General features: G+C 42.5%; 1 protein-coding gene across 1 annotated transcript in view; it reads right to left on the bottom strand.

Annotated features, from left to right (window-relative positions):
- The window catches only part of FN1 (fibronectin 1), a gene marked incomplete in the record, with an annotated part of 4,425,379 nt that overhangs the window by 1,565,952 nt on the left and 2,833,795 nt on the right, over positions 1-25,632 (bottom strand). Inside the window, 2 exon segments of the mRNA XM_044060668.1 lie at positions 21,201-21,317; positions 21,492-21,761. Of these exon segments, the coding sequence (XP_043916603.1) occupies positions 21,201-21,317; positions 21,492-21,761 (387 nt within the window).

Raw genomic sequence — 25,632 nt, 5'->3', positions numbered from 1 at the left:
TCCTTGAGGTCCAACGTTACTAGCCAAGCCTTCTTGCCCAGCATGGGAAGAAGTTGCTGTAGTGTTAGCATCTTGAATTTGGGTACTTCCAGTTATGTTTAGAATTGAGAGGTCCAGAACGGGTCTCCAGGCTTTGTCCTTTCGGGGAACTAGAAAGAGTCTTGAATAAAATCCTTGTCCTTGCTCCTGTGTAGGAACCTGTTGAATGGCTCTCATGTCCATGAGAGCTGAAATTTGCTTTTGAGCCTCTGCCCATTGATTTGGTGGCAGTTTTGGCATTCCTTTTATCCTTGGTAAAGTGTGAAAGTGGAATCTGTATCCTTGAGATACAATATTTAGGACCCATTTGTCTTTTGTGATGATGTGCCAGTTGTCTGCAAAAAGTGCTAGTTTTCCTCCCAAGGGAGCTGCCAAGAGAGATTTGCTTGGCAGTCTGAGGGGTAAGTCATTGTGTTTGTCGTCTGATAGTTTGAGACCTGTCCTCTCCTCCTTTTTGGGTTGTGGCACCCCATTGTTGAGGCTGGTAAGAGCCTTGTGACTGACCTCTGCCCCTTGGGAATCTGTATTTGCCACTCCGTGGTCTGGCAGAAGCTGGAAAGGACCAGTTTTTGGTTGGCCAGTTTCTGCTGAAACGAGGGGGTTCAACCTGTAAAAAATCCTTGACAGTCTGCATAGATTTTGCCTTATCCTCCATTTTCTTTAAAACCTCTTCTGCTTTTACACCAAATAAAACATCCTGCTGTAAAGGTACATCCAATAACTTTGCTTTAACATGATCAGGTAAAGTTTGTTCTTTTAACCAAACATGCCTACGTATGACAGACCCTGTCACTGCTGCTCTACAAGAAGCTTCCAATGAATCAAATCCACATTGCAAAGTATGTTTTCACACTTGTTCAGCTGCATGCAACAAATCTTGCATTTCCTTGCAATCAGACTTTTCTGTATGTGTGATCATTTTTTGTTTTAATTGAGACATCAAATATTGTTGATATTTCAGCATGTGAAACTGGCAATTTAAGGCCCTCACAGCCAGAGTAGCTGAGGTATATACTTTCTTTCCCCATCTGTCTAGTGCTCTAGAATCCCTTTCAGAGGGTATAGGATTTTTAGCAATAGAGGCCTTAACCCCTTTGGGACCCTGGGAAATGGTTACTGGGTCAGCAACAGGGCTTTTATATAGAAATTTGTGTGAGTCAGGGACTCTGTAGTATCTGTCTGGTTTGGCTGGTGCAGGAGGTAGTGAATCTGGGTTAAGGCTAGATTCCGAATAATCATCATCCACAATGTCCAACACGGGTGGAATAGCAAGTGGTCTGTGCTGGGGTAGTAAAAGGAACTCTCGGAGCATTTTCTTAGAATCAGAGTAATCCTGGCCTTCCCAGTGGAAATGTTACCTCATGGTATGTAAACTTTCCCCAAAAGAGTAGTCTTCTGGGGGAGATGCTGAAGGGACAGACTCTTCAGCATCAGAGTCTTCATAAGGATGAAAAGAATATTCCTGTTCCTCAGAAGAATCTGAGGAAATAGAAACCTGGTCAGAGGAAGCGTAGTCCTCCTCCTGTCTTGGCCTTTTATCAGGAGGGGGATGGGAACCCCTGATTAGGGTAATTAAATCTTCAGCCATCTTAAGCATCTGTTTCTTAGGCATGGGGCCTTGTACTGGAGACCGCTGTACAGTCTTCTTTGTTTCTAAAGGGGTTTTCAGCTTTGCATAGGATTTAATAGTGAGTGTAGTCAGTCTGAAGACACCTTCTGCAACTGAAGGCATTTCAACTACACTGGAATCTCCTTCAGCCATGAAGTTGGAAGGGCCTAAAGGTAAAGGTTATGGAGGCCTAGCGATCTCGGCTTGAGAATTGGATGCTGCCTGGGGTTCTAAATCAACGGTCGTCAGGGGCTGCATAGGCGCCTCACTGAAAACCGGAGAACCGGCGACTGGCCCAGCAGAGGCCTCGGAGTCTGGTTTGGGTCCTGGCTGCCTGTCCTTATATTTGCTTTTTTTATGCATTCCTGTTGTCAGTTGCTCCAAAGGCATGGTATAATTAAATTTCCTACCAAAATAATGTTGGGCGAAATCAAACAGACATGTAATAGTTTGTTTGTTAAACCTAGCACAAAACCGACAACCTGTGACGTCGTGGTCTGGGCCTAGGCAAGGAATACAATAAGAATGAAAGTCCTTATCAGGTATTTGCTTCCCACAAGAAATGCAACTGTTAACTTTTTCTGACATCGGACTGAGGCAAGAAAAGGTTCCCCAACGGGGTACTTGGCTTTATTGAATACTTTGGTCTGAAATTCGATTTGAAAAGTCTGCAGACCGGCACTTGTGAACTGCTTCTGCTTTGGGCACTGCGCAGCAAGAAAGACTGAAGAAAATGGCGTCGGATGCCTCTTATATACCCCTGGCGCACTGACATCAGGGAAGAAGCAACAGCAACCGACGCCGGACCAAGACTTTTGAACTCTGGCGGCAGGATAACCCAAGTGTGATGCCTGCAGCAGTGTAACACAATGAACATCAAGACTATTCTAGCAACATAAATAAAATGCAAACAATGTTTCCCTGTCTGACAAGAAAATTCCAGACAAGTGATAACTATATAACAGAGTCTTTGCAAATCAGGCCAAAACACAGACTTCAACATTGGAAAAGGGGAGAGAATAAACAAGTGATTATAAATGTACTGCTACAAGGGTCAGCATTCAAGAAAAATATGCTAAATCCAAACTGCTTGACTTCAAACTCTCTGCATCACTACATTTTACTAGTGGTAAACATGCCTTATTTTTTCTATTACTTTCTGTCAGAACACAGTCTATTTTGCACTCAGACCTTATAACGTTGCCCCCTCCACCAAACTATCATGTTAAAAATATACTCAATCCTCAAAATGTTACTCCCATGCTCTTTGAAAAGGGATGGGGCATCAACTGCTACAGCTTATAATCACGATGCATTCCTCTTCAGGTAAGCATGTTTTTTAAGTTCTGTACAGTGGACACACAGTAGCTTAGAGAGCTACTGTGTGTCCACACAGTAGCTCTCTAAGCTACTGTGTGTCCACACAGTAGCTTAGAGAGCTGTGCTGTTTGTTTGGGCTGTAATACTTCTGAGAGACAAGGAAAAAAATGTACTCAGAGGTATGGCTCATGATGTACCCATTAATACAATAATAAACTTAAGTTAACGTTACACGTGTTACCAAAGTACAATAACTCCATGGTTGCTGCTGCCTGCAGGTACTCACTTTTTTTCTATAATAATTAACTGGAATGACTCAAATGCAGTGCTAAAATATTAAGTTTATAATGAATGACCGCTAGTGAGTTTGATCAAAACACAAAATAATGCACAGGCTCATTAACAATTATGATTGACACAAATAATGAAAAAGGTAATCACAAATGTAATCCAATAAGTTACATTTGTTATGGGATTATCAAAAAAATAAAAGCAACCTTCACCCCCCCTCCCCCCAGCTGACATGTGGGCTATACCATCACACCGCTGGAAATTAAATACACTAACTCCAGGGTGTGTCAAACTTAAAGAAAGAGGAAAATGCCAGAATTATTTAACAGTTGATCTAATGAATGTCAACCATTACATAAGGGTTGGCAGGTTGGTATAATGGGTACAGTGTTTACCTTGCAAGCACAAGGTGCAGGGTTCGATTCATATATGCGGTAACTGGCTAGGCTTTAAATGGCCCACAAGGGCAGCTGGCTTAGTACTAATGCAAGAGACTATGAGCCTAATTCAACCAACAATACTCCCAACAAAAAAAACACCAGTACTTCTGCACACAATGGTTTTCAAGCATTCATCCAATTAACAAAATTAAAAATTTAATAAATACTAAATCTTATACTTTCTTGTTCTGAATTGCATTTACAATTCATCACCCAGTAATTTAAAAAATACAAATAAACCTCCAAATTACTTCTATAGTCACCTTTTTTTTTCCATTTTCTTTTGTAATTTTTAAAATACAAATTAGTTTATGCAGTTGACTCTTTCTGCATTACAGTATCATTACAGTCTGAGTTTATTCTATTTTATTTTCAAATATGAGACAGGTTTCAGTCCAAAAAACACACATCACTTCTGTTTTGCTTGCTACGTCATTATTCAGAAGCATTAAATGTATATAAATTTACTTCTCATTAAAGGTTTTATAAAACCAAATTGGCAGTGTTAGTGTCTTAATATACTCCCTGTGATGCCCCTGCACTGGCCCAGTAATCAAGGAGCCTCAATCCTCACCAGTGGCAACAGTGAAGGAGATGTACACAATGGGAGGATGACAAGTACACACACAGTAAAGTACAACTTCACTTAAGAGCACAAAGAATCTGTCAGTCAGTCTGGGGCTGGTTTCTGCCTCTTTCTCCAGATCTCCAATAAGACTCCTCCCACTGGCACAGTTATAAGGTTAAGATCTCAGCCAAGTGGTCAAGCGAAAAACTCCAGCACTATCTGTCCAACCAGTCATTCATGTGCCTGCCCAAGTAGATGACACACACACAGATTTGACTTGTATACAAACAGAATCTCCTGGGTAAGGCTGGCACAGGTTTACTAGCTACAACTGCTTCGGCCCAGACTATAAGGTAGTTATCACTGCCACCAGACTATAAGGTAGTTATCAGTGCCACCAAGCACTACTTGTCGGCTACTTAAGGCCCTTAACAAAGGGTGACCAATCCTGCTGTGTAATGTTACAATCATGCTACGTGTGACCAAGACTTTCATGGCTATTTAGGAGTGGCCTGTACAGTATCACCAAATACATATGCAAGTACTCTATGAGCTTAAATATCTACAAACAAACCAGCCACAACTAAAATGTTTAAATACATTTAATAATGAAACAACACAATACTCAAACACAGTAACTGCAGAGTTCAGAATCACAGATATTTTAAAACATTGCAGGGCAGTCTCAAATAAAAAGAGAAAGCATCTAAACTAATCTTTACCATATTCCTCGCTATATCTAAGAGATATTACTGTACCCTAGACTTGCTTACAGAGCAAGACGCAGACAGAAGTGCTGAAATGGATGTTTCTAGGTCCAATATAGGATACAAAATGCACAAACTTTCTCAGAGTTCTTAAATTAATAATAAACATTACTGCTGGGTTAGCTGGGATGACATCACTTTCTCAACTGACTTCAGTTCCCAAGCTAAACAGACTTTGGAATTAACACGTCTGTATCAAAAATGCACATCTCTCAGACATGTGCAGCTGCTAGGAAGTCAGACTAATAACACTTTTACATTGAAACCTAGTAATTTCTGTTTCAAGACAATAGGAAAACCTCTAGCTCAGTCTAGACATTGTGTCTACTTGCTGCACTGAAACCAAGTTCATCATAAAACAATTTCAACTAATTTTCTTAAGTTTTGCAAGTTAACTATGTTCCAGCTTCTACTATTAAAACATTCGTTTGCACAGGTGTATAGTTTATATACATTTCTGTTCTTTTCCAGTAGGTCACACTGTGGTTACATTCTTGAAGCTCAGTACATAACATACGGTTCCCTTAAATTTGTAGGACAAGCATATGAATCATACTACTATTCACAAATGCCAATTTACAAAATTCCAGACAGCTGGACTGGCAGTCTTCCCCTAGTGTAACACTCCCTTACTTAATTTTTCACATGAGTGAGCAACTCGTCTGGACTCTCAGCAGCCAGGAGAATGACGATCAACCAAGCACCAGTGGCATACCGAGAGTTCATGCTGCCCAGGGTTGAGTTTGCTGCTCCTCACAAAAATCATAGTTAAATGGGATACCCCCCCCCCATATACAGCCCTCCACCCCTGCAGCCAATCCAGTGCCCCATTACTTGGCTACTTCTCCCCATTTACCATAAACACTAATGTGCATACTGCTTTATGCTTTACTTCTACAAGGATTTGGAATTAATTTATAGGTTCATAGGTTGGTACTAGGCTATCAGCCCTAGGGCCTATACAAGCCTAGCCATAACAATTCCCTGGCTATTTCTTCCCACATTATTTACTTTCCTGGACCCCTGTCTAGCAGGGCGACTGACGTGATCCCTGGGGTGAATTTCCTTTCTCCCATCCAATCGTCAAGGTTCCTCTTGAAGAGGTCCAAAGAGGCACTCTGCTTGACATGTATGGGCAATCTATTCCAGAGTCTGGGGAGTCTCTGGGTCAGGAACCTATCCCTCCAGCATGTTTTGTTTATTGTGATGACAAGGTTTAGATCCCTGGAGCGTGTAGCTCTGAGGGATTGGAATTTCTTTAAGTGTAGCATGTCCAACAGCTCTGGGTTTGACATGGCCTTGTATGTTAAGCAGAGATCGCCTCTGAGTGGACGATATGCGACAGAGTATAGCTGGAGTTTTTTAAGGCGGTCAGCATAGGGCATCTGCTTTAGGCCTGTGATTCTTTTAGTGAGGTATTTCTGAGGCCTTTCCAGTTGTTGCAGATGTCTTGAGAGGTACATACCAAATGGGGCGTTGTATTCTATAATGGGTCTAACGAGGGATGAGTACAGTGGGACAATGACCTCCTTTTTTCTGGATGAAAAGCCCTTCGTGATGAGGTGTGCCACATAGAAGGATTTCCTGACTGTTGTGGCGATGTGTTTATCAAAGGTGAGACCACTGTCCACCTGTGTCCCTAAGTCTCTTATCACACTTTCTGTGTTTAGTGTACTGCCACCTATATGGTAATTCATGGATACATGTTTTTTCCCAAAGGGGATAACAATACATTTCTTGGCATTGAGCTTGAGCCCATGGCTCTGGCACCAAGCATCTGTTTCTGTAAGGCCCTTTTGTAGAGTATCCACATCATTTGGGGATTCAATAATGGCTCCCAGTTTGCAGTCATCTGCAAACTTTGTTAGCCAGAGTCCCTTAGTGTTGACCTGTACTTCAGAGACGTAGATGCCAAACAAGAGTGGCCCCAGGACTGAACCCCGAGGTACTCCACTTGTCTGGAGCTGGATTTGGAGTCTGCTACTTTTACAGTGTGGGTTCTATCAGTAAGCCATTTAGCAACCCATTGGGTGACATAGGGATTAATGCCCAACTCAGTAAGTTTATCTATGATTCCAGAGTGGGGGGTGGTATCAAAGGCCTTGGCAAGGTCTAGATAGGCTGTGTGGACCACCTTACCCTTGTCCATGGCTCTGGAGACTGATTCAAAGAAGTCAATCAGGTTCAGGAGACAAGATCGGCCCTTCACAAACCCAAACTGGGTGGGGTCCAGTGTTTGAAGGTTGCCAATGCCTTTGTTTATAAGTTCCATGATAATACGCTCCATGGCCTTGCAGATAAGGCTTGTCAGACTGATGGGACGGTAGTTTCCGGGATCCAAGGTGGATCCCCCTTGTGGATTGGGATAACTGTAGCTCTGCGCCACTCAGTGGGCACAAAACCTGAGGTGAGGCTATGATAAAACATGACACTTAGGTGAGGTGCCAGTTCATATTGTAGTTCATGTAGTACACAGCCCGGGATGTCATCTGGTCCCATGGATGCTGTATTCTTGGCTTTAGAGAGTGCATTTTGTACCTGTGTGGCCGTTATTACTGGAATTTGGCAATCTTCCGGTATTGTGATGGGCCATTTAGGGGGTGAGAGCGGAGTGAAGTTGGCACTGAATTGATCTGCCAGGATATTGGCAATATCCTTTGGATCAGTATATTTAATGCCATTCTGTTTTAGCTCAGAGCAGATCTGAGCATTGCCATTTAGATTCTTGACATAGTTATAGAATGCTTTGTGATAGTCTTTGGAAGCTTTGGCAATTTTATTTTCATAACTAGCTTTGGAGGATTTTATGAGGCATCTCAGTTTCTTACTGAGGCTAGTAAGGGAGTTTTTTGCATCCTGGGATTTTCCTCTTTTCTGCAAAAGTTTCTTCCTTTTGTTGTAAAGTTTGTTTATGGCAGGGGACCACCAGATTGGCTTCCTTTTTTTGGATGAGAGCATTTTGGTTCTATTTGGGATGGCACGACTCATGCATGAGTGGATGTGCTCGTACAGTGCCTTAGTGTAGGATTCAGCAGTTGAACTTCAGTTCCCGTCTGCATGGGTGTTATGAAGTTTGTCACTTCTGACTTGAGTAGCATGAAGTTGGCTTTGGAGAAGTTTTTTATGGTGGTTTCTTTACTGGGGGGTGGGGGTGGGATGTGGATGTTAAGGGTTATTAGCTTATGGTCAGACCTGACTAACAAGGGGGTGACCATAGGTATGGAGCATTGATTTCCCATGTTGGTAATGACCAGGTCTAGGATAATGGAGCCCCTGGTGGGACTATGGATTAGTTGATCCAGGGCATTGGAATTTATGAATTCCAAGAACCAATGCGCAAAGGTGTTGGGACAGGAGTAGTTTTCCCAGTTAATGGCAGGGTAGTTAAAATCACCCAGTATTAGGGTGTTTGGTTCTATCTTAATATTTTCCAGTATGTTTAGAAAGGTGTAGTGAGAATCTTGGGGTATGGTGGGGGATCTGTAGCAAGCTACAATTTGGATTGCAGTCTTACCTAGTGTTAGTTGCACTTGGAGAATTTCAGACACATTGTGTTGGCCAACTAGCCTGGTGGTGTGAATATCCTTGGTGAATATTGACACTCCTCCACCTTTAGTGTTTCGGTCCTGGTTTGGTGGCCGAAAAGTGTGGTAAGAGTTGTAGCCTGGTATTGCAGGGGTGCTCTCTGGAGCCTTGAACCAGGTCTCAGTTACTGCACAGATATCGATGTTCTCCATTTTTAGGAGTGCCTCGAGAGAGTGCATTTTGAGGTTTAGACTTCTAGCATTGAGTAGCATTACCTTCAGATTTTGCATGCTTGTACCTGTTACGGTGGTGGTTTTGTCCTTTGAAGTTTGCCTAAAAAAGGCACTATAGGGGTGGCAAGAGCCTTAGCCAGTAACCTGAATCCCAGGGGTGACAGGTGCAGACCATCTCTGGCAAAGCATCGTGGTCTGTCAATCATGTCATCCCAGGCAGACAGATACTGGATCCCCTTAGAATGCCACCATAAGCTTAGCCAATTGTTGAAGTCAATCATTTTATCCTTATATTGTGGTATCATTCTGGGCGAAGGAAGGATGCTACTCAGGGCTAGGGTCATACCTGCCTGGGCCACATGATCCGAGAGCTCTTCCATGTCTCTTTTCATGTAGTTCAGGGAGGTACGTCTCAAGTCATTCACTCCAACATGGACAATGACAGTCATATTTGTACTTGTTGTGGAGTGACTTGAGTGCATGCGTTATGTGGCGGATCCTGGCACCCGACAGGCAGCAGACTAATTTTCTCCTTATTCAACCTGGTGAGAGGGACATCAGTGTGCCGGACTATAGAGTCACTTATGACTAAAGTGTTAGGTACATTGTCTTGCCTTAGGGGCTGTTGCTGGGTGGCACACTGGTGTTGTGAACTATGTGACACATTGGTTGTGATTGGTGTTTGTTTGCGTTTCAGCTGCAGAGGTCTTTGTTGCTTGGGCAGGTTACAGTTAAGGGCCTCTACATATGTGGATTTAGTGTTGCTATATGTGGGTGTTGGTGGTGCGTGTTTAGAAGGGCTATGTGTTGCTTGAGATGTAGTGTGGGTGTTAACCTTCTCCTCTTGACTGTTTAGCACAATCTTGGGTGGAGAGCTTTGCTTCCATTTTGGCTATGTAAGTGCATCTCTCACAGGTTGTAGTGTTGGGTGGCAGGAGGAGAGGGTTGTCTGTGTACATGAGGCAATTGCTGCATTGCCCCAGTATGCCCAGATTTATAGCACAAACACTGACATCTGCTAAACAAAGCAATACAGTCTCACAATGAAAACAGACTTATCATAAAAACTTCTCTGCCCTTGACACACTCATTCATTGAAGCAGCACTGAAACCCACATTCAAAGAAAATGCATCCGGCCAGTGGCGGATAAAGTTTACCTTTGGGCTGTTTTCAAATCACAGGCCCCTTACAGACATGCCACCCAACACTACAACCTGTGAGAGATGCACTTACATAGTTGAAAACACATCCAACACAGATATCCTTCAGAAGGGTCTCACAGAAACAGATAACTGGTGCCAGAGCCATGGCCTAAAGTTAAATGCCAAGAAATGCATAGTCATACCCTTCGGGAAAAATAAGGTTACCCCTAGCTACCATATAGGTGGCAATCCCCTGAACACAGAAGAAGTTATTAGGGACCTGGGAACCCAGGTTGACAGTAGCCTTTCATTCGACACTCATATTGCTAAAGTAGTTAGGAAGACCTTCTACATTGCCCACCTTATCATGAAGGGATTCACATCTAGATCAAGGGAAGTCATAGTCTCCCTATACTCATCACTCATCAGACCAATGATAGAGTACAATGCCCCATTCGGAATGTATCTGACCCGACACTTGCAGCAGCTGGAGAGGCCACAAAAGTTCCTCACCAAAAGGATAAAGGGTCTCAAAAATATGTCTTATGCTGCCCGACTGAAAGAACTCCAGTTATATTCAGTTGCTTACCACTTGCTCAGAGGTGACCTATGCCTGACATACAAGGCCATGTCAAACCCAGATTTGATGAACATGCTTCATCTCAAAAAATCTAGATCCTCAGAGCCACAAGGGCGGGAGACTTAAACCTCGACACGGTTATTAATAGGACGTGCTGGAGGGATAGATTCATCACCCAAAGACTCCCTATGCTGTGGAACAAAATCCCGGTTTATGTGAGGCAGAGCACCTCGCTGGCCTTGTTCAAGAGGAATCTTGACCAATGGATGGGAGATCGCAGATACACCCCAGGGGTTACCTCAGTGTCACTGCTCGACAGAGGCACAGCAAAATAATGGGCATAGTTTATCCAAACTAAATGGGTGGCGTAAGCCACAAAACTATGGGCTAGGCTTATAAATGCCCTCGGGCAGACAGCCTAGTATGAACCTATGAACCTATGTGTGTACTTTGATTCAACTTCCTGATTGTATTACATTATATTCCTTGTATAATACAGCACACTTGTAACAGCGTGTTTTAAATTCATTGTTTTGAACATTTTTCCAGTAAGCAATGAAAATGTATGAATCAATAATAACAATAAACTGTCCAATTCAGAACATTTCCAGCACGTCTACTCGAACTTCTGTCATTACAGTAGAACCCACAAGCCTTCCTGCATCAAAAGCAAGTATACTACCTGTTGTGCTACTAACAATGCAAACAGACTTGGCATAAGCAGCATTAAACTTCTCGTCCCCTGAAGGTCTCCTCTCCTTGTAAAATCCACTTGACATTCAACTATATATCTCAACTTTGCAGCACAAGAAATATGGAAAAAACAATCTATTGGTGGGGGGGGGGGGGGGGGGGGGGGGACAAAGGCCCAAAACAAGGGACACATTTTAAACACAGCTTGTATAACCTTAGAAAGTTGCTAGAATAAAACATTTTATGTTACCATGCATTTCCTGAAATATAGGAAGGCTGAAATGTAAATGACTATCATTATTTAGTGAATTCAGTTCGCAATGATTGGACAGAAAACCACAAACGTTAAGAGGAACAAACCAAAAGTATGAGCCAAACATTCCATACATTCTGTGAAAATCTTGACAGTTGAGCGTTATGGACTCAACTCCTTGAAATCACAAGTGGTAGCATGAACAGAGAATTCAGGCTCTTGTTTCTAAGGTACGGGGTTTGAACCTGAGTAACACTAACCACTGGGTATACCTAAACTGGGGCATTTCACACTCACACCTGCCTCATTTGGTGATTCAGCAGAATGATTTAGCAATGACTGGCATGAAAAGACACACGAACAATAAAAAGCAGCAACACTGAACTCCATTTACTTGGTAAGACACACAAAAACAGCAACACTAAACTCCCCCTTACTTGGTAAAGCAGCAGAATAATTTAGAAATGATCATAAAAAGCAACAAAACTCCCCTTGGAACTGGATGTCTACACAGGATGTCTTAAAAACTGCCATCTGCGCAGATCACCCTATCACCCCCTACCTACGCCACTGCTGAGCATGTAGATCTGTACTGGAACTGGTAATGGTTTTAATAGACAAATCTAAACCTGAGTGACATCCAGATGAACCCTCTGACTGAACTATTAAGACCAGACCGGGGGGGGGGGGGACATACCAATGCACCCACTTAAGACAAAATCAGATTACTATTTGCATGTGCTGCAAACAGTAATCAGATTGTAAAAGAAGGGCATTTTTTAACCCATTTTTGGGCACTCAGCCTTCATAGGGAAGTAGGTGACTGCCTATGTCGCCTACTGCTGGATACGGCTCTGGGTAGAACAGAAGAAATGGCAACATCAGAACAGAAGCCAAACCAACTCTAATTACAATGAAGGTCAAAGAAAACAGATTATGCCTCATCCTCATAAAACAAAACTCACCCCTAACCTAATTTAAGCACAACTTGGACCTACTGACTTATCCAGGACTGCCACTTGTACTAATAATGGATATAGGTAGCTCGCAAGTTTTATCTCATACAGGAGTCATTTAAAATGATCTGTTGTATAATCCCAGTTATCACAAGGGCTAATATACACTTATTGACCACGGGAAAGGCAAGATTTATCTATCATCAAATGGGATAGGTTAATTCAAGCCCAAAAAGATACATATCCATATCTACACAAGTATTTATTTATATATGTGTGTATAATATACACACACACACACACACATATATATATATATATATATATATATATATATAAATATAGATACACATACATATATACACACACACACACATATATATACATATATGCGCACACAAACTATACACTAATACATACCTATGTGTGTATATACACAAACTACATACATGTATGTATCTGTGTGTACACAGACACACAAATACACATGTATCAATATACACACACATACATAAAGATACATGCACTCATGCAGACTCACATATACATACACACACAGATACACACGTATCTTGTCCAGACTGTTTTACCTATCTTGTCCAGACCGTTTTACCTGAGTGCACATATCAACATAGCAGATACAATCAAATGCAAACAGGTGCACACACATCTAAATAATATATATACGCACACACACATATATAAATATGCACCCACACATACACAAGTGTGTCTGTCTGGATGTACATATACACTTTTTTTTTGAAAAACCGAATTGCACCATTTGTACGTTGTAGGGATTTTGCCTGTATAGCAACCTTTTTATTTTGACTACCATTTATTAGTTTCACTGACTCATTTCTTCATTCTGTTGTATTTTTCCTACTTTTGCACATTCAGAGCAATTTAAGGCTTTGAAAGATCAGGACTTGCATTCACTACATATTGTAGGATATTACACACACAAACACACACAACCAGTTCTGTCTAAGACTTGCTAGCTGCTCCAGAGACCCTTTACATCAACAAACTTGTCTAGAGATGCCAGAAGAAATTATATATGAATTACTAATACAGTAATAAATTAGTAAAACAGCAATATCGTAGGACAATAGAACAGGATTCAGAAACCTATGACAAAAAAGACATTTAGCCATACAGAGCTAGAATACATGCATACAATACTACTTTTAAATTCGACAAAAAATTGTTAGCACAATATCATCACCATACACAGATATAGTATGATTGCTATGCAGTGAAATTAAGAGTCAAGGTATCCAGCAGCTAGTAATGTCTGGTTATCACAACTTGCATATAAAGAAAAGGAAAACTGGCTAGCCTATAGGTATATTTACATGTATTTTTAAACGTACAAATACAATGGATGAGTGTATACATTTGCAATGTAACCTCACATGCATTGCTGTATCACCTCATATCTGTAAAAGTATTTGAATTTACTGTCCTCTGCTTTAGCATCTTCTTTAATATAGTCTGGGTATTGCTTGGATGTTTCCAGCACACCTCTCAACCTCTTAGCGCAAGTGATTTGGGCAAAGCCAGACATAATGAGGGGGACAAAGGCCCACAAATAGGGACAAATTTTAAATATCGCTAATATAAACTTAAAGTTGCTAGAATAATAGCATTTTTATTAGCATGCATTTTCTGAAAGATATGAAGTCTCAAATTCAAATGCATGTGTTTATTTAGTGACTTTAATCAATGGACCATCCCAGTGATTTGTTAAAATATATATATATATATATATATATATATATATATATATATATATATATATATATATATATATATATATATCCCCCCCAATCAGGAACAGACCAAAAAAAATATGAGGCAAAAATCTGGACAATCTGCAAAAATCTCTACAGTTGAGAGGTGTGGTTTCCAGGACTTTCACTCCAGCATGACTAAGGAAGTTACTAGAGTGCCTTTTCACCAAAGGTTTGTTCTGTTATCCATGCAGCCTCAGCAAATGAACATATCACAGCATTAGAAATGCTAACAAAATGGCAATACCGTAATTTGTAAATCTTTAAGCCCATCATAGTAAGTACATTGTCATGCCCCTCGTAAAATACTTCACTTTTTCATTATAATCAGTTGACAAATCAGTGATGGCAGATAAAACTGTTACGTAATTATTGTGGGGAAAATACCTGTTGCTGCAGCCTGTACAACCTGCTGCTTGATTCATTTAATCTGTCCCTCATAAAATATTTAAGCTTGCCAAGATACTAAGGATTACAATCAGCATGATTTCAAATTATATAGAAAATGTATGCTGCTGCAAAATAATGCTACAAAATCTTTTGCCCCATAAATTTATTACCCCAAGAAAATGTAGGTTTCTGGCAAATTACTGCAGATTGCAATCAGCAAATAATGGCAATCCTTAGCGTTTAATACTCATTTACAATGAAATGCTTGTGGATTCAAAACCTGTTAGCTTAACTTTGTTACCCGGGAACTATGCAAAAAATCGTTCATAGGTTGGTACTAGGCTATCGGCCCTAGGGCCTATACAAGCCTAGCCATAACAATTCTCTGGCTATTTCTTCCCACAATATTTACTTCCCTGGACCCCCGTCTAGCAGGGCGACTGACGTTATCCCCAGGATGAATTTCCCATCTCCCATCCAATCAAAGTTCCTCTTGAAGATGGCCAAAGAGGCACTCTGCTTGACATGTATGGGCAGTCTACTCCAGAGTCTGGAGTCTCTGGGTGAGGAACCTATCCCCTCCAGCATGTTTTGTTTACTGTGATGACAAGGTTTAGATCCCTGGAGTGTGTGGCTCTGAGGAATTGGGATTACTTTAAGTGCAGCATGTCCAACAGCTCTGGGTTTGACATGGCTTTGTTTGTTAAGCAGAGATCTCCTCTGAGTAGACTATATGTGACAGAGTATAGCTGGAGTTTATAGGTGGTCAGCATAGGGCATTTGCTTTAGGAATCGGATTCTTTTAGTGAGGTATTACTGCGGCCTTTCCAGTTGTTAAAAATGTCTTGAGAGGTGCATACCGAATGAGGCGTTGTACTCTATAATGGGTCTAATGAGGGATGAGTACAGTGGGACAATGACCTCCTTTTTTCTGGATGAAAAGCCCTTGGTGATGAGGTGTGCCACACAGAAGGATTTCCTGACTGTTGTGGCGATGTGGTTATCGAAGATGAGACCACTGTCCACCTGTGCCCCAAGTCTCTTATCACACTTTCGGCGTTTAGTGTACTGCCACCTATGTGGTAATTCACGGGTACATGTTTTTCCCCAAAGGGGATAAAGTACAGTTGTGTTCACTTACCATAAATGTAGACGTTAAAGTGTATTCACTGCTGCAGTCCTAACACAAATGGGTTATCCGGCTCCCGGTTGCCCTCAGTCGGCCAGAATACCAAAGGCAAGTAAAAATTATGTCAGTTGCCATCGGTTGTAAAGGACGTCAGATACAAAAGGAGGCAGCCGACGTCACTTCCTCAGTCTTTCTTGCCATAACAGTCAGGAGCCTCCAGAAAAGTAAGGCTTAAATCAAAAACCAATTTCACAAATTAAGCCTGTACCTCAGGAAAAATGAATAGGAGAGAACCACAAAAAGGGGGAAGGAGGGAGGGAAACCAGGACTGCAAAAGTGAATACACTTGAACATCTACATTTATGGTAAGTATACACAACTGTACTATGTTAATCATGTTTCACTGTTGTAGTCCTAACAAATGGGTTGATTACCAAAGCCCAGAGAAAAAAGGGGGAGGAACCAACAGCATCAAGGGTAGGATATAATGCCCTGCAACACCATAGTGGCAAACCCTGCCCTGGCTCTGGAAAACAGAGGCAAATTATAGAGCTATGTGAAAGTATGAACAGAAGACCACATCGGAGCCTCCAAAATGTCTTTAGTAGGGCCAACCCTTTAGAAAGGCTGCTGAAGTGGAAGCCGCCTTAGTAGAGTGGGTCCTAACCCCTTGAGGTGGAGCTTTGCCATGAAAACAATAAAGTAATGCAGTGTGCAACCCATTTAAAAATGGTCTGCTTAGAAATAGCCTTGCCCTGGGCTCCAGGGGAAAAACTAACCAATAACTGTGCTGACTTCCGAAGGTCCTTAGTCCTGTCCAGGTAAAACCTGGGCTGTCTGTGTACATCAAGAGAATGTAGGATCCTCTCACCTCTATTGCGAGGATTAGGAAAGAAGGTAGAAAGGTGTATGGACCGATTAAGTCAGGCTGGAAACCACCTTAGGCATAAAGGAGGGATTAGTCCTCAGACAGACTATCTGCATGGAATAGAATAGGTTCCATGGCCATCAAAGCTTGCAGCTCCGAAGCCCTCCTTGCTAAAGTTATAGCCAAGAGGAAGGCAGTCTTCCAAGAGAGAAACTAAATCTGTAGAGGCAGCTGGCTCAAAAGGGGGAAGGGGTGACTTTCTCCAGAACAAAATTAAGATCCCAGGCTAGAGTAGGTGCTCTTCTGGGAGGTTTTAGATTGCAAGCACCTCTGAGAAACATTTTCATTAGGGGATGAGAGAAAATGGGCTGTTCAAAAGAACAATGAGCAGAGATGGCTGAAGCATGGATCTTAACAGAGGAAAAAGACCACCCTGAAGCAAATCAGTCAGGTATTCCAGGATCAGAGGAAGGGTAGGTTGAGAAGCAGACTCCCCTCTAGCCTGCATCCAATGAGAGAACCTTTCCTATTTGCCAGCATAGGATTTCCTAGTGCTAGGCCTCCTGGCCTCTCTCAGCACGTCAACCACCTGTTGGGAAAGGGAGGAAGAAAGGGAAGGTGTCATACAATGAGCCATGCTGCCAAATGGAGAGACTGAAGATGAGGATGGAGAATGTTTCTCCCTTTCATGAACCAAAACATCTGGCTTCAGAGGAAGATGGGAGAGACTGTGAAGCAGCAGATACCCAATGCTGTCTGGGCCAGTCCGGAGCTATGAGAATAGTCTTGGACGTTTGTTTCTGATCTTCACTAATACTCTGGGGAAAAAGAGGAAGAGGAGGGAAGGCATACACTGATAGCAACGTCCAAGGGAAGGACAGACCATCCACTTTCCAGGCTCTTGCTATGCTGCTGTCTAGTGCAAAAGAGGTAGTAGATGGTTGTCTGGGGAGGAGAAAAAATCCACCTGAGGAGTGCCCCAACATTGAATGATGCTGTAAAAGACTGCTCTGTTCAGCTGCCACTCGTGAGGATCCAGGGTTTGCCTGCTCAACTGGTCTGCCAAAACATTGAGCCTTCCTAGAAGAAACTGAGCTAGAAAATGCAGGTCCAGGGATGCTGCCATGGACCAAAGATTCATGCTTTGCCTGCACAGGGGGTAAGAGTGAGTCCCTCCCTGCTTGTTGATGTACCACATTACCGTAGTGTTGTCTGTCCTGACAAGCAGGGTCCCTGGAGAAAGAAGATGCTTGAAAGCCAGTAAGGCCTGCTGAACTGCAATCAACTCTTAGGTTGATGTGCAGGTGCATCTGCTGGGCGTTTCAACATCAATGTATGCATCTGCCATCCAGGTGTACTCCCCAGGCATAGTCCGATGCATCCATATAGTCATAACTTCAGTGGCAAGAGATGTCCGAAAAGGCATGCTTTTGTTTTCTAGACAGGCTGTTGCCCACCATAGAAACTCAGTCTGCAGAGATGGAAGCAGAGGAATCATCATATCCAGGTCCTTTGAATGTTGACACCAAATGTTCTTGAGGTACCACTGCAATTTCTCATATGCAGTCTTGCATATGGAACCACGAGAACACAAGATGCCATGAATCCCAGAGCTTGCAGGTACTTCCTTGCAGGGAGCTGGGACAGCCTTGCCAAGTCCTTGAAGTAAACTGAGAGAGTTGCCTGCTTCTCCTGGGTGAGATATATTATCTGGGCGGCTGTGTTCAGACTCACTCCCAGGAATGTTATCTCCTTGGATGGTACCATTTTCGATTTTTCCACATTGAGAGTGCAACCCAGGGAAGACAGAACAGTCTTTATGAATTCCAGATCCTTTAATATCTGTTCTTGAGAACTTGCTTGAAATCAGACAATCGTCAAGTATGGGTAAATTTCAAGTTTCTTCTGCCTGCAAAAAGCAATGACATGAGCCAGACATTTTGTGAAGACTCTGGGAGCAGTAGGTAAGCCAAAGGGCAGCGCAGAGAACTGGTAATGTTGCTCGCCCACTCTGAAACGAAGGGACTGCCCTGTAACTTTCCCTGATAGGAATGTGCAGATAAGCTTCTGAGATCCAAGGTTACCAGCCAGGAATCCTTTTCTAGAAGTGATAGCAACTGATATAGAGTGAGCATTTTGAACTTTGGAATTACTAGAAGAGAGTTCAGAATGGAAATATCCAGCATAGGACCCCAAGTGCCTTCTTTTTTTGGAACTAGGAAAAGCCTGGAATAAAAGCCCGGGCCTACCTGCTGAGCAGGGACCGATTCTATCAGGGCTGCGAAAGCACCTGAGTACCTGCAAACTGGTGACTGGCTTAGGAGAAGCATTGTTGGCAGTTTTGGACCTCAACAGCTTGTCTCCGTTTCTTTGCATTTTTTCAGTATTCCGGTAGTCAGATGGCTAACCGACGTCATTTCTGGATAATTAAAAAGAGAACCGAAATATTTAGAAGTAAAAATGAATGATGGATAGCTCACTGATTAAAGCACAAAACTGAGAGCAAGGTACATCATGGTCAGGGCCTAGGCAAGGAATACAGTACAAATGAAAATCCTTGTGAGGTATTTGCTTGCCACAAGTAATACAATTATTAACTTTTACTGACATCGGTAAGGAGCAAGAAAAAGTTTCCCCAACGGGGTACTTCGCTTTTAGTTGAAAACTTCAGTTCTGAAACTCGAAAATGAAAATTTCAGGAATCGGCCGACCAGCACTTGCGAACTGCTTCTGCTTTGGGCACCGCGCAGCAAGAAAGACTGATGGAATGGCATTGGCTGCATGTTTTATACCAGACGACCTAACGTCATGGAAGAAGGGACAGCAACTGACGCAGGACCCAAGACTTTGTTAATCAGGCTGACTGAGGGCAACCTGCTAGCAGATTACCCAAATGTAATGACTGCAACAGTGAAACACGAACATTTAGGGGTTTTCAACATACAAACATAAAAACTGAACCATTATGATAATCTTACAAGAAAAATCAAACATTAGGGAAAAAAATTCAAACCGCCTGGAAAATTATCATATTGTTTGTCAAAACCTCTGTGAGGTCTGCTCCAGATTGATTTGAAAAATCATGTGTCTGGAACACTGAGCAAGCCTCAAGCATCAGAGTGGACACCTTAATACTAAGAACAGATATCAGTATTGGAAATAAAATGACAGGCAACACATTCTACAACACAAGCATCACATTATAAGTTGTTAATTCCTTCAAAAATAATTTTGCTAAAAATTCAAGCAGGAAAAAAGTCAATACAAGATTATAGTAAATCTAGCTTTGCAAAGCCTAGAAGGTCAATCTTGAACGCTGGATAGTATTTTTGGGAGTGTGAGGTCAGGGTTCTGTTCAGTCCGTTAGCCTCTAATCATTATCTCAGTCTAATTGTCAGAGAAATTTCTTCAGATACATTTCAAAGACTGCAACAGCAAACTTTATATGACAAGCAGCAATATCCAATATTGTCTTTTGTGAAAGTCAAATCCTACTGTTTTAAGTTTTCAAATTAAGGTGGGTTACTCAGTTACTTTTATGAACTTCTTTAATGGCCATACAGAGGACCTGAAGGATTTAAGTGGATTGGTGTTGGTTACTCATTTGTTTTATCACATTTACGTTTGCAACAAACATACCACCTTTATGACACTTGTGTCTTATGTGACTACTCTATATCTTGTTAGCACTACTAATACATGGTTTGTTTGTTAAACCCAAAAAAAGAACATGAATATAAACATTCCCTGGGTCTATGTCAGAGGGATAAAGCCCCAATTATGACTTAGGCAGATCATAGTTAGAATACAGGGTCAGGCACTGAACTGCCAAAGTTGGAGGGGAGAGATGAGAGTGCATCTAAAGTTGGCTCACCTATCCCAGGGGGATGGAGTAAAAGTCTGGGTGGCTAATTCATCTCATGCAGGCCTCCGCTTGATGACTTTGAAGCTGCAGTTGCTAAGCAGTGGCTTACAAAGCTTGACAGTTGCCCTCATTAGCATGTCTGTAGCAGCCCAGGAAGTACCCAGAAGACCCATATAGTGATGTGGGTGTTCATGAAAGCCAGCAAGGGTAGGTGCACAGGGTCCTGAACAGAAATGTTCTAAATGCCTGCAGTGGTACATGCATGCAAGGGCAAAAACATCCATACCCCCCATTCGGTTTTCTGATGTGCAGAGAAATGAAGGCACTCAGTGTGGGAGGGGTTGATGGTCACCAGGCATGGAGAAAAAAAGTAAACATTTCACTGACATACAAATATTTTTCACCTAGAACCCCATTTTACAACATTTTAATCACCTGTCCTCAAACATATGACCAACTACTAAAGTTCTAAATATCCTTCAGAGACGTTCACACTGCGCACACATATTCTGAATTTACTAATGTGGTCATTTCTAACATATTGTTATACAGAAAACAATCTAGCTTACACAGCTTCCATTATGAGTTATTATGAAGTGAAACAGACTACTCAATCATCTACAATCCCAATCAAGACTTTGGGTAATAACTACTAAGAGACTGCATCACAAATCTGGGAATGCTGGGTCACCTACTGAAAGCAATTGTCATGTAATGGAGCTAAAATGAACAAACCTGTCTCTCCATACGTAATCCTGTAGTACCTCACACTGACAGCAGGTGCATTCCAACTTACAGTGGCACTAGTCGGGGTTGCAGAATTAACTTGCAAGTCAGATGGGGTATCTGAAACTACAAAGAAAATAACATTTATTTGCCTTGTGTCTTTTGCAGCGCTGTATAAGCATTAATCAACACTCGTAATTCACTCAAGATTTCATTACCACAATTCTGCACTACATCCTTTAACAAAACAATTATGACTAAACATAAAAAGATGACAGCCAGTGCCAAAACTTCCCTCACCTGTAGATTGTTGACCAGTCAGAGGTTGGCTTTCTATTGTTCCCTGGAGAGCATAAATGCTGACAGTGTAGACTGACCCAGGAGAAAGACCAGTGAGAGTGATGGAGTTGCGAGACGGTGGCACACGTCGCTCCTTTGTGGGTTCTTCACCACTGTCCAGGTGGTATCGGATTAAGTAGCCAGTAATGGTGGCACGAGGAGGTAACCAGTGGACTGTAAATGATGCAGCAGTTACATCGGAGAAATCTATACCAGTTGGGGAGTCCAAAGCTTGCACAAGAAAGAAAAAAAGTATAAATACAACCATGCAGTTAAGTCATATGCACTGTCCAGCCAATCCCAATAAAAAGAAAGTACAGTTGTGTACACTTACCATAAATGTAGATGTTAGTGTGTAATTCACTGTTGCAGTCCTAACTAATGGGTTATCCGGCTCGCGGTAGCTCTCGATCAGCCAGAATACAAAAGGTAAGTAAATATGACATCGATTGTCGTCAGTTGTAAAGGACGTCCAATACAAAAGGAGGCAGCCGATATCACTTCCTCAGTCTTTCTTGCCATAACATTCAGAAGCCCCCAGAAAACAAGGCTCAAACCAAAAGCAACTTTGGCAATTAACAAATACAGCCTGTACCTTTGTAAAAGAGACTAGGAGAGGACCAAAAAAGGGGGAAGGAGGGAGGGAAAAGTACAGTTTTGTACCTACCATAAATGTAGATGTTCAAGTGTAAACACTGCTGCAGTCATTACACTTGGGTTATCCTGCCGTCAGGCGGTTCCCCAGTCGGCCTGAGTTCCAAAGTCTTGGTCTGGCGTCAGTTGCAGTCACCTCCTCCCTGACGTCAGTGCGACAGGGGTATACAAGATGCAGCAGACGCCATTTTCTTCAGTTTTTCTTGCCCCAGATGTCAGGTGCCCCCAAATAGGTAGGCAATTCAAATTGCTAGGAAAGTACACAAAAGAAAAGCAAACAATTTTCAGTTATCAGCAAATACTCCCCATAGGTAGTAAAGGGTAGAAGACCTAGGTACGTACCAGAAAGTAAGAGGGGAAGGAGGGAGGGTAACCTGGACTGCAGCAGTGTTTACACTCCAACATCTACATTTATGGTAGGTACAAAACTGTACTATGTTCATCATGTTACACTGCTGCAGTCATTAGACTTGGGTGGAATCCCAAAGCTGAGGTAGGGTGGCTTGTTCTATAAGGAATTAGGGGTGGCTATAAGGCCCTGCAGCACAGCAGTGGTGAAGCCAGCTCTGGATTTGGAGTATAAAGGCAAATGGTAATGCTTGAAGGTATGCTGCTTCCAAAATATGGTAATGCTTGGTGAAGGTATGCTGCTTCCAAAATATCCTTGGTAGGTACTCTTCTGAGATAGGCAGTTGAAGTGGCTCTTGCCCTGGTGGAGTGAGATCTAATGCTGCTAGATACAGGTTTCCCATGGTGAGTATAACAGAAACGTATACAATGTCCTATCCATTTTGAAATAGTCCTGTTTTGAAATAGCTTTTCCCTGTGCTCCTGCAGCTTATGCTACCAATAATTGCTCAGATTTTCTGAAAGCTTTGGTTTTGTCCAAGTAGAAGTGTAACTGTCTGTGAATGTCCAAAGAATGTAGTAGTCTCTCCCCTTTGTTCTGTGGTTTTGGATAAAAGGTTGGCAAGTGAATAGTTTGGTTTAGAGCCACACTTGATACCACCTTTGGCATAAACGTAAGGTTAGTTCTTAAAGACACCCTGTCCTGGTGGAAAATGAGGAAAGGTTCCACTGCCATTAGTGCCTGTAATTCTGAAACTCTTCGTGCTGATGTTATTGCCAGTAGCAGAGCAGTTTTCCAAGAGATATATTTTAATTCTGCTGTGTTAGCTGTCTCAAAAGGAAGTAAAGTTAATTTTTCCAAAACAAAGTTGAGGTCCCAAGTTGGAGTAGGTACTCTACGGGGCAGTCTTATGTTTTTAGCCCCTCTGAGGTACTGTTTGAGCAAAGGATTAGAGAAAATTGGTGGATCCGTGTTGTAATGAGCAGAAATGGCAGAGGCGTGGATCGTGATGGATGAGAAGGAGAGGTCCTTGTCCAGCATCTCAGTTAAATATTGAAGTATCCAAGGAATGTTTGGGTCAAGGCTGTGTGCCTGGTTCCACGCACAGAATCTCTTCCGTTTATCAGAGTAGGCTTTCCTGGTGCTAGGCCTTCTGGCCTCCAGAATGACATCCATAACAGCTTTGGAGAGAGGCATTGCTTGCTTGACTAAGGAATTTTACATGCAGCTAGGTTTAAGGTCTTTAGCTGGCTGTGAAGTATCTGATTGTTGTGCTGTCTCAGCAAATGTGGGATTTCATAGGTTCATACTAGGCTATCTGCCCTAGGGCATTTATAAGCCTAGCCAGAATGTGTTTGGCTTTCGCCACCCATTTTGAATTTATTTTGCTATGCCCTTTTTCGAGGTTAGTATACTGTGCCTCTGTCTAACAGTGACACAGAAGTGATACCCGGGGTAAACCTACGATCTCCCATCCACTCATCAAGATTCCTCTTGAAGAGAGTCAATGAGGGACTCTGCCTAACCTGGACTGGGATTTTATTCCAGAGTGAAGGGAGCCTCTGGGTTATGAATCTGTCCCCCCAGCATGTCCTATTTATTTCTGTGCTGAGGTTCAAGTCTCTCGAGCGCGTAGCTCGATGGGATTTGGATTTTCTGAGGTGCAGCATGTCCATTAATTCCGGGTTGGACATGGCTTTATACGTCAGGCACAGATTGCCTCTGAACAGGCGGTATGCCACTGAGTAGAGCTGGAGTTTCTTTAACCGGGCAGCATATGGCATCTGTTTGAGCCCTTTGATCCTCTTGGTGAGGTACTTTTGGGGTCTTTCCAGTTGCTGCAGGTGTCTGGTAAGGTACATCCCAAAAGGGGCATTGTACTCAATTATGGGCCTTATGAGGGATGAGTAAAGAGGCACGATGATGTCCCCTGATCTAGATGTGAATCCCTTCATGATTAGGTGGGCTACATAAAATGTTTTTCTAACCACTTTGGCCACGTGGTTGTAAAATGAGAGATTGCTAACAACTTGGGTCCCCAGGTCCCTAATTACTTCTTCTGTACTTAATGGATTACCACCTATGTGGTAATTTGTGGGCACTTTGTTTTTGCCAAAGGGGATGACTATACATTTTTTGGCATTTAGCTTGCGGCCATGGCTCTGGCACCAGTTGTCTGTTTCTACGAGGCCCTTTTGGAGGATGCTTGTGTCGGCTGGAGTCTCGATTATGGCACCCAGTTTGAAGTCATCTGCGAACTTGGTCAGCCACAGTCCTTCTGTGTTGGCCTGTACCTCCGAGAAATATATACCGAACAAGAGAGGTCCCAGGACTGAGCCTTGTGGGACACCATTTGTAACTGGTTTGGAGTCTGACATGGCTCCAGCAATTCTAACCATGTGGGTTCTGTCCTTGAGCCAATTTGCAATCCATCTAGTGACATAGGGGTTTATATTTAAGCTGGTGAGCTTATCTATAATGCCCGAGTGGGGTATTGTATCGAAGGCTTTTGCAAGGTCCAGGTAGGCTGTGTGGACCACCTTCCCCTCTTCAATGACCTTGGTGACTGTTTCAAAGAAATCAACCAGGTTTAAGAGGTAGGATCTGCCCTTAAAGCCGAACTGGGTAGGATCCAGTGTTTGTAGGTCCCCAATATCTTTATTTATGAGGTCCATGATGATCCTTTCCATAGCTTTGCAGACCAAGCTAGTCAGGCTTATGGGGTGATAGTTTCCAGGATCCGTTGAGGCACCACCTTTATGGAGAGGGACCACTGTTGCTGTACGCCACTCTTTGGGCACATATCCTGTAGTAAGGCTGAGATTGAACAGTAGTTTTATGTTTGGGTTTAGCTCTTCTTGGAGTTCATGTAGGATGCAGACCGGGGACACCTTCTGGTCCCATTGATGCTGTGTTTTTTTGCTTTGGAGAGGGCGGCTCTTACCTGAGCATCTGAGATGTCAGGGGGCAGCACTCTGCCGGGACAGATATTAGCCCTTTTGATGGGGAGGGGGGGAGAAGTTTGCACTGAACCTGTCAGCTAGGATGTTGGCAATGTCTGTGGGTTTGGTGTATTTTTTGTCATTTTGGACTAATTCT

Source organism: Protopterus annectens, chromosome 2.part0 (assembly GCF_019279795.1).
Source record: "Protopterus annectens isolate FY-2018-M chromosome 2.part0, PAN1.0, whole genome shotgun sequence".
Taxonomy (NCBI): Eukaryota; Metazoa; Chordata; order Ceratodontiformes; family Protopteridae; genus Protopterus; species Protopterus annectens.
Note: the sequence above shows the minus strand (reverse complement) of the source record. Positions and strands in the feature narration are given on the sequence as shown.